At 62.0% G+C, this 8,596-nt stretch overlaps 2 protein-coding genes and 1 long non-coding RNA gene across 5 annotated transcripts in view; 1 reads left to right on the top strand and 2 right to left on the bottom strand.

Annotated features, from left to right (window-relative positions):
* On the bottom strand, positions 1-1,505 carry LOC121015384 (uncharacterized). The gene is made up of 2 exons (XR_005783805.1): positions 1,057-1,505; positions 1-356 (listed from the first exon to the last, which is right to left on the bottom strand). It is a non-coding gene; the product is annotated as an uncharacterized LOC121015384 (long non-coding RNA).
* A 194-nt stretch (positions 1,506-1,699) lies between these two features.
* BTBD17 (BTB domain containing 17) lies at positions 1,700-6,273 on the top strand. The gene is made up of 3 exons (XM_040452291.1): positions 1,700-1,856; positions 3,317-3,593; positions 4,945-6,273. The coding sequence occupies exons 1-3, from the start codon at positions 1,772-1,774 to the stop codon at positions 6,017-6,019; spliced, it is 1,437 nt and encodes a 478-aa protein (XP_040308225.1). The 5' UTR covers positions 1,700-1,771; the 3' UTR covers positions 6,020-6,273.
* A 555-nt stretch (positions 6,274-6,828) lies between these two features.
* Positions 6,829-8,596, bottom strand: part of KIF19 (kinesin family member 19) — a 26,322-nt gene continuing 24,554 nt past the window's right edge. For all 3 annotated transcript variants that reach the window (XM_040452290.1, XM_040452289.1, XM_040452288.1), the window contains 3 exons: positions 8,038-8,432; positions 7,695-7,854; positions 6,829-7,457 (listed from right to left, as the gene is read on the bottom strand). In XM_040452290.1, the coding sequence (XP_040308224.1) occupies positions 7,327-7,457; positions 7,695-7,854; positions 8,038-8,432 (686 nt within the window). In that variant the 3' untranslated portion in view covers positions 6,829-7,326. The remainder of the gene's footprint in view (positions 7,458-7,694; positions 7,855-8,037; positions 8,433-8,596) is intronic.

The raw sequence follows: 8,596 nt of genomic DNA, 5'->3' as shown, positions 1-8,596 counted from the left end.
TGGAGTTAAGAAACGTGTTTATGGAAAGCTGGTTTTCTGAGTAGTGGGTTCTCTTACCCTCATCTCCTTATCACCAATAACATTCCTGCCGAAAAGCATTGCCCGTGGAAGCAGGGATGCTCTCAGAGGCCCAGAACCCCATCACACTGAGGATCTGTCTTGCTGGGCCGGGCCGGGGAGGTGGTACAGTCCATGGGAAGGGCAGGCAGGCAGCCAAGGGTTGGTGGATCTGGATGAGGGGAGCCAGGCGTGAAGGTCAGGGCAGCCGGGAGGGGTTTCCGCTGGGCTGGATGGTTCCATCTCTGCCAACCCGGACGAGGCAGGTGCCAGACCCAATTCTTGCTCTCTCTGCGGCGCTGGAGAGGGGGTGGGGCTGTAAGAGTCTCTGTGCTGTGCCAGCCGGGAGCAGAAATCAATGCACAGAGCTGGTGCCTGGGATCCAGACCGCGAGCGAGGGCAGGCTCCACCCCCAGTCAAGGACTCAGCCTTGGGGGAAACTGAGCTGGATCTATCTGGAGCCCCCCCACTTCAGTTCATCAACCCTGAAGGAGTCCCTCCCCGGAAGAGCTGGGCCGGGCCCCACCCGGTTCCCGGAAAGGTGAGGCCTCCACAGGACACTCGGACACACCCACTGCCCTTGAGTTCTAGGCCCCACCCTCCGCTCCCTGTTCCTTTGGATTTAGAAGAGCACTCCTGTGCACCAACCCACCCAGCTTTCTGCCTCAGTTTCTCCTACACACGGGTCTGCCGTGTGTCTCCTTGGAACTCTGGGAAGGGAAAAATTACATTTGGAAGTTAGACAGAAGCTGGTAAAAGAAGCCTTCCAAGAGATGAGCCTAGAGACCGAGGCACTCAGGGAAGGTGAATTAAAGGAAGTGACAGGGCAGACAGGTGGCCACCTCAGCATCTCCAGTCCCGATGCTCAGCTTTGTGCCAGTTGGGCCGGGGGTGGGCTGTCTGCCGAGGGCCAGCCCTGCTCTGGACGGAGGGCCTCCCGTGCAGTGGTGCCCAGCCCAGGGTGCTTCTGCTGTGCCCAGCCCTGCCACCTTAGCTCACCTTGATCCTGGAGGATGATGGTCCCAGTCCCCAGGGGGCCTCTCGAAAGACCCATCACCCTTCCCAGAGCATGCAGGGAACAGGCTTCGACAAGGAACACGAAAGTGATACGAGTTACCCCACGGGCCCCTATTCGAGACCCTTGCTCTCCTCTCTGAAGACCTAGCCCACCCCAAAATGGAAGAGGGGGAGGGATGGGGGCCCAAGCAGCTCTTCCCTCTTTTCTTCCGGGGCCTTCTTTGCAGCCTGCTCACCATGGCACTTTAGCCAAGATGCTGCCAAGCGTATTCTGGGCCAGGACGGAGACTGTGCCTGGGGATTGGGGGAGGGGACTGGGACCCTCTGGGCCAGCAGCTGCCAGAGGTCCTGGAGCCCCTTGCCTGCCCTTTGGAGAGCCTAAAACCTCCCAGGAGAGAAAGGACCGGCTCCGCTGGGTGGTAGAAGATGTGGGGGAGGGTGCCGGATCTGTCCCCCTCGGGGGCCCGCGGGCAGCACAATAGCCCCAGGCCGCAGCTCTCTGGCTTAAGTGGTTGCCTGGGCAACAGCTGGGGCCAGTTTCCACCAATCCGAAGCAGAGGCTGGGTGGGGGGAGGGAAGCTGGCCCGGAAGGGGGGTGCCATCCCCTCGTGCTGAATCCTATATAAGGAAGAGGGATGTGAGCACAGTGGTCTGGGCTTCGAGGTCCCTCCAGCGAGCTCAGGGGCGGGGCACAAAGATGCTTCGGCTGGGCTATGCCAAGCCCGGGTCCTGGGCCAGCTTCTGGGCCATCCTGACCTTGGTGGGTCTGGCCACTCGAGCAGGTGAGTGGGCAGTGGGTGGGGTGAGGGTGGAGGGCAGGGAAGAGAGGCAGGACTGCTGGGCCCTAGCGCCACGAGGCCGGGAGGGGGCGGTGTCCAGCAGGCCAGGGCGATTTGATCACTGCAGACTCCGTGGAGGAGGCCGGCCTCAGAGGGAAAAAGGGCAGGGCGGGCAGGCAGGGGTCTTAACGGCAAGAAGACCTTTTCCCCCAGACAAGTGGGCCCAGGCAGCGGCCGAGTGTAATGCCATCAGCATTCGGGGCCTTCATAGTGACAGCTTGGGGAGGTGGGGTTGGGAAATTAACAGCCCACCCACCTCTCACCCTCCCCTTCTCCCTCTGTTCCCCTTTCTCTGACACACAGATGCTCTGCTGTCGTGTGAGCCTTCTCTGCCATAGTCCACATGGGCCATGGACCTGTGTGTGTGTGTGTGTGTGTGTGTCTGTGTGTGTGTGTGTGTGTGTGTGTGTGTTGGGGCAGGTGCTCATCTGCTGCTCTCAGGCACCCACCTTGTCTCCCTCTGAGTCTCCTCACACTGTTCTCTGCTTGGGGAAGCCGCTGGCTGCATTTTCTATCACTGGGTTTTCTGTAACTGAGTGCATGTCCCCATCTGACCCTCACGGCATCCCCAGAAACATGGCAGAAGGGCCGGATGGGACCGTGAGAGTCCCTTTCCAGCTGCAGCCTGACCTCTGTATTTTCTCTGGTCCCCCACAAGCCACCTCCTGCAAGTGGACTTCAGTCTCAGAGGTCAGCACCCAAGAGGGCAGCTGGGCCTGGAAAGAGCTTCTCCTCCTCCCCACAGCCTCCTCTCATGCTGCCCCTCCCGCTCAGTGCTCTGCCCACCCCCCCCCCCAACCCTCCCTCTGTTCCCAGCACCCCGAGCCCATCCTTCTCAAGGGCCTTTGCAGGGCTGGCTCCTTCTTGTCACTTCCTCAGGGAGCCGTCCCTGATTTCAGCACCTCAAGTAGCCTTACCCTGACTCCTGTCACTTCCCTCATGTATCAAGAGACCCAGACTACAGTGCTTATTTGTGTACGGAATGCCTGTCTAATCAGCTGGTTTGTGCTTTTATCAGGAGGTGAGAGGGGTGGGGACCCAGTGGTTCCTCAACCCTTGCCTGGGGGTCTGGCATCCTGGAGATCAGTTTTGAGCATTTTTGTCCCCCACTGGTCCATGATCTCTCCTCGCCGGGAATCAACAACCCCCCTTGCAAGAGCATCATCTCAGGGTCTGCTCAGGGTCAGGTTCACAATCTTCCTCACCTAGGATGTGCCTGTGTGTGCATACACGCGTCCACAAGCTCCGTGGGCACAAACGGGTAGGCGCACGGCCTCCCCAGACCTGCCTGCCCTCTGCCAACACCCAAGCACACGCGTCTCCAGCTGGTCCCTCTGTGCCCCTAGATCGCACCCCGGGGCCCAGGTGCCTTCTCAGCCGCGCCGTGTTCCTTCCCGCTGCAGCTCAGAGAGCCGATGTTGGCGGGGAATCCACGGGCACCTCCATCAACCACTCCCAGCTGCTGCTCCAACGCCTGCAAGAGCTTCTGCGGCAGGGCAATGCCAGCGATGTGGTCCTGCGGGTGCAGGCTGCGGGCACCGACGAGGTCCGGGTCTTCCACGCCCACCGCTTGCTGCTGGGCTTGCACAGTGAGCTGTTCCGGGAGCTGCTGAGTAACCAGAGTGAGGCGGTGCTTCAGGAGCCCCGGGACTGTGCTGCGGTCTTTGACAAGTTCATCAGGTGCGGAAGGGTTAGTGGGGAGACTTCACCCCTTTCCAAGGCCCTGGCTTCTCGGCCCCTTAGCGGACACGATGTCCACCCGTCCCCCGGAGGTCATGGGGATGACAGTGCAGCCACCCCATGCATCCCTCCTCCCTCTGCCCTCTTGCAAAATGCAGCGTGACCCCCCTGCCCTTGCCTGCAAGCTCTGTGCATTTTCATGTCAATTACCAATGCTGGCAGAGCTGTTTCCAGACCTGGCCTTGGGAGCTTTTAAAAACTGCAGATTCCCGGACCTGGCTCTGGATCACTGGCTTCAGGTCTGGGGTTGGGCCCAGCCATCATTTTTGTTTGTTTGTTTTAGAGCCTCCATGTGGTTTTTGTGTCTGGTCAGGGTTTGAAGTTCAGGGCCAGGGAGAGTAAGCCAGCTCTCTCTCCTATCTCCTGCTCCCTTCCAGTGCACTGCACAAGGGCGCCATTCACACTAGAGTCAGAGAAAGTAACCCCGTTTTAATAGTTTAGACAAGATGGCAGCAGAATTCCAGGCAATAGGAAGAGGGGTAACACAGAAGGGCAACCCCCCCCCCCACGTCCCCAATCCCATACAGCGCCTCTGCGGACCTCTGATTGGCTAGAATTCAGTCACATGGCCACGCCCGCTGGAAGGGAGGCTGAGAAACCATCTTTTATTCCCAGAGGCAAACATGTGAGACTAAACTGCAGCGGAAAGAAGAGACAGCTGTGGGCAGTTGTCACCACAGCCGGGCAGAGCCCGTGCCAGTGGGAACCTGGCAGGAAGGGTGGCCAGGGGGATGGGAGCAGACAGCGACAGGGAGTGAGTGAGCCAGCCGGAAGACAGGAAAGATGCAGTGAGAAAGAGGAGCTTGCAAGCAAAGGGGGAGGGGAGAGGGAATTAACCCTTGTTGACGGCCTTCCCTGCAACCGGCGCCCCCCTACCCCCCCGCGCCTCGTTCCTTCTCCCCACAGCTGTCACAGCGGCCCTGTTTCCCGCTTTCCCAGCTGATCAGCATAAGGTTCAGGGAAGTTGAATGATTTGCCCACTTGCTAGTAGGATATGGATCTGCACCCGGCTTGTAAACCCCACAATGGCAGGAGCCTCGTCTGTCTTGTGGCCTAGAGCAGGGCACCTGATAGATGCTCAGTAACGACATGCTGTTTCCATGTCCTCAGAGAAGCGTAAAGAAGAGGGGTGAAGCAGGATGGGCGAGGAGGGTCCTTGAGAGGAAGACAGGAAGCCTCAGGGTCCACTGCTCCGCTTGCACCTTGCCCACACCCAAGGCCGGTCCCCTGCGCGCGTGGGGCAGAGCCGGCCCTGCCCTGCCCGTGCCACATCTCTACACCTCTCCCGCAGGTACCTCTACTGCGGCGAGCTGACCGTGCTGCTGGCCCAGGCCATCCCCCTGCACAGGCTGGCCACCAAGTACGGCGTGGCGTCCCTGCAGCGCGGGGTGGCCGACTACATGCGCGCGCACCTGGCGGGCGGCGCGGGCCCAGCGGTGGGCTGGTACCACTACGCGGTGAGCACCGGGGACGAGGCCCTGCGCCAGAGCTGCCTGCAGTTCCTGGCCTGGAACCTGTCGGCCGTGGCGGGGAGCGCAGAGTGGGGCGCCGTGAGCCCCGAGCTGCTGGGGCAGCTCCTGCCGCGCTCGGACCTGGTGCTGCAGGACGAGCTGGAGCTGTTCCACGCGCTGGAGACGTGGCTGGGCCGCGCCCGGCCGCCCCCCGCCGTGGCCGAGCGCGCGCTGCGGGCCATCCGCTACCCCATGATCCCGCCCGCGCAACTGTTCCAGCTGCAGGCGCGCTCGGCCGCCCTGGCGCGCCACGGCGACGCGGTGGCCGACCTCCTGCTGCAGGCCTACCAGTTCCACGCCGCCTCGCCGCTGCACTTCGCCAAATTCTTCGACGTCAACGGCAGCGCCTTCCTGCCCCGCAACTACCTCGCGCCCGCCTGGGGCGCCCCGTGGGTCATCAACAACCCGGCCCGCGACGACCGCAGCACCAGCTTCCAGACGCAGCTGGGCCCGAGCGGCCACGACGCCGGACGCCGGGTCACGTGGAATGTGCTCTTCTCGCCGCGCTGGCTGCCCGTCAGCCTGCGGCCCGTCTACGCGGACGCCGCGGGCACCGCGCTGCCGGCCGCGCGTCCAGAGGACGGCCGGCCGCGCCTGGTGGTCACGCCGGCCAGCAGCGGCGGTGACGCGGCGGGTGTGAGCTTCCAGAAGACCGTGCTGGTGGGGGCGCGCCAGCACGGCCGCCTGCTGGTGCGCCACGCCTACAGTTTCCACCAGAGCAGCGAGGAGGCCGGTGACTTCTTGGCGCACGCAGACCTGCAGCGGCGCAACTCCGAGTACCTGGTGGAGAACGCTCTGCACCTGCACCTCATCGTCAAGCCGGTCTACCACACCCTCATCCGGACCCCCAAGTAGCCAAGTGGGCCGGGGGGCGGGGGGCGCCTCTGGAGTGGGAAATTGAGGCCTGGCATTGATGGCCTTCGGCATGTGGGAGGCGTGCCACGAATGGAGGTGCCTCCATTGGTCCCCTGGGCGGCCAGGTGCTGGTGGCCTTGAAGCTGGGGTGGCGTCCAGGGGAGGGGTGGTAGACCAGATGCTTGGTTTCAGGAGCTGATTTCACAGCTGCCTCGAAGGCAGTGCTCTTGGTTGAATAAACCGATGCTCAGCGAGCCGAGGGGATGATTGAACTACCCAGCTCCCGGGTTAAAACAGCCCAAGGATGGTCCCAGAGGTGCGGGGTTCCCCCACCTTTCATTAGGTTTTCTCGAAGGTCCCCACCCCCACACGGAACAGGGCAGGTAAGGGCAACCAAATGGGTCAGCCAGCCTGGGAAATCTGGGGGCCTCCAGGACCCCTTGCTGGACTTTTTTTCAAGAGGCTTAGCTGGGCAATTTCTGAGCCCTGACTTCCAGAGGGTGCCCCCCTCCCCTCAATTTGGCTAATTAGGCTTTGTATGGTTCTGTCCACCAAAAGACTCTGATCTTTCATGGGACCCACCCTGAGCAGGTGTGAAGGCTGGTGGGAGGGGGCATGAGTGGACCTTGCTAGCCCCACCCTTCCCGGGGAGGGTCTAGAGAAAAACTCCTTTCTCCCAGGTATTTGTAGGTTGATGCAGTGGAACTGGCCAGGTGGAGATGGGGTGTTGGGGAGGGAGGAAGGGAGTCGGATTGCCTCTTTATCAGTCACGAGCACCCCACATTCCAGACAAGGTCTAGATTCCAAAATAACCATCAAGACCCAAATGGGATTTTATTATTATACTGCCAAGTAACAAAACCAGATATCCTTCTCTGCCCCAACCATAGTATGTGAGGTGACTGAAGTGACCTCCCCAACCATCCAGGATGGCCTTGCCCCAGACTCGAGCCCAGGGGCCCTGTCCCACTAACAGCTCCCTTCACCTCACCACCCTTCCACGTCCAAGGCCGAGTCTGGCCGCATGTCTCTACAGGGTTTTGGCAACGGGGTTCTATTCAGGGCAGGGAGGCCAGGAAGTCCTGTCATCCTGGCCATGCTTCCTGGGCTCACCTCCCTTCCCTAGTGGCACCAAAAGCATGGAGGTGTTGGGCGGGCACCCTCATGATTCCTGGGCCTCAGGAGCCCCAGCCTTCTGAGATCCCGAGCTCCTGTTCGCAAGTCACCCCCATCCGCCCAGCCTCCACCTCCTATTTTCTGCTACACCCCATCCAGCCTTGGGGGCAGGAGGGCAGGTTCCAGTCCCCTCAGGTATGCCGGAAGCATCCGTCTTTGCCATGGGTGCTTGCGCCATGAGGCAGGCGGGGCCCACGGGCAGCCCGTCGGGAAATACCAGCTGGGTTGGAGGGAACAGCGAGGGGTGAGGAGTCCCCAGGGCCTGCAACAGAGAAAGGGCCAGGAGCAGGGGCTTAGGAATTCCTCCCACTCCCTCTCTGGTCATCCTAGTGGCCTTGAACTCCTCAGGGGCACAAGCCCAAGAGGCCAGTCCCATAGATGTTCTGTGAGAGCCCGGTTTCCAACTGTGGACAGCCGTAGGTACAGGGAAATCAACACGCCTCCTTCCTGGGGTGGCCAAGGGCTCCCCTTCCCCATTCCGTCCCTCGCTGGTACTGACCCGTGCTCTGGCTTGGAGGGAGTTTGACCTTGGCCAAAGGCAGCGTGACCTTTCCCAGATGCCGGATACCAGGTGCTGGGTGTCCACACACGGGCACCCTGTGGTCCAAGATGCTCTCTGTGGGACGGGGCCCCACGAGGTGTGTCTTGGGGCGGGAGAGCTGCGGTGGTTGGAGAACAGTGGGGTGAGTCGGAGCCGTATGGTGTATACCCCCATGCCAGCCCGGGGACAGAGGCATGGAGGGTGGCGCAGGGCTGGAGGTGCCCTGGGGCCTCTGGAGGAGTCCAGGCTCTCATCCACAATGAAGGGGCGCAGACACCCCATGCCCTGTCTTTTGCCTCACCCCTTGCCCCGTGACCTCAAAGGACCGGGACCTCCGTTTCCTCTTCTTGGCCTCCAGGGACTCCTCCCGTCTCTTGCCCGGGCTTTTCTTCTGGCCACGCATCCAGGGCCCGGGGCCGTCGCCGACAGGCCCGACTGCCTGGGATGGGGCCTCGCCTGTGCTGCTAGACAGGTTGTCCTCACTGGCAGCGTGCTGCAGCGTGGGGCTGGGTGGCCGCTTGCAGGCCAGAGGGCCCGGGGGCTGCGAATCGGCCTCACTCAGCGAGGGCAGAGACAGGCTGCTGCACTCCATCGCAGGTGCCAGCAGGTGGCGCCCCTCGGCGCCCAAAGCCCGCGAGCGCCGCCTGGCCGCCTTCACTGAGATGCACTTGGTGCCCGTCAGGATCTCCTTCTTCTCTGCAGCGGGAAAGGAGCACCCAACCTGGGGTCAGGATCACATATTCCTCCCCCTCCCTCACCTCCAACGCCCCTCCTCTGCCGAGACAGGAAATGAGTAGAGCCGGAAGGCCAGCTCTCCCACTTGCTTGCTGTTTAAGAAACCGGGGGGGGGGGGGGGGGGG

Source organism: Herpailurus yagouaroundi, unplaced genomic scaffold, assembly GCF_014898765.1.
Source record: "Herpailurus yagouaroundi ecotype Mexico unplaced genomic scaffold, PumYag 206, whole genome shotgun sequence".
Taxonomy (NCBI): Eukaryota; Metazoa; Chordata; class Mammalia; order Carnivora; family Felidae; genus Herpailurus; species Herpailurus yagouaroundi.
The sequence above is the reverse complement of the archived record's forward strand: the minus strand, read 5'-3'. Positions and strand labels throughout refer to the sequence as shown.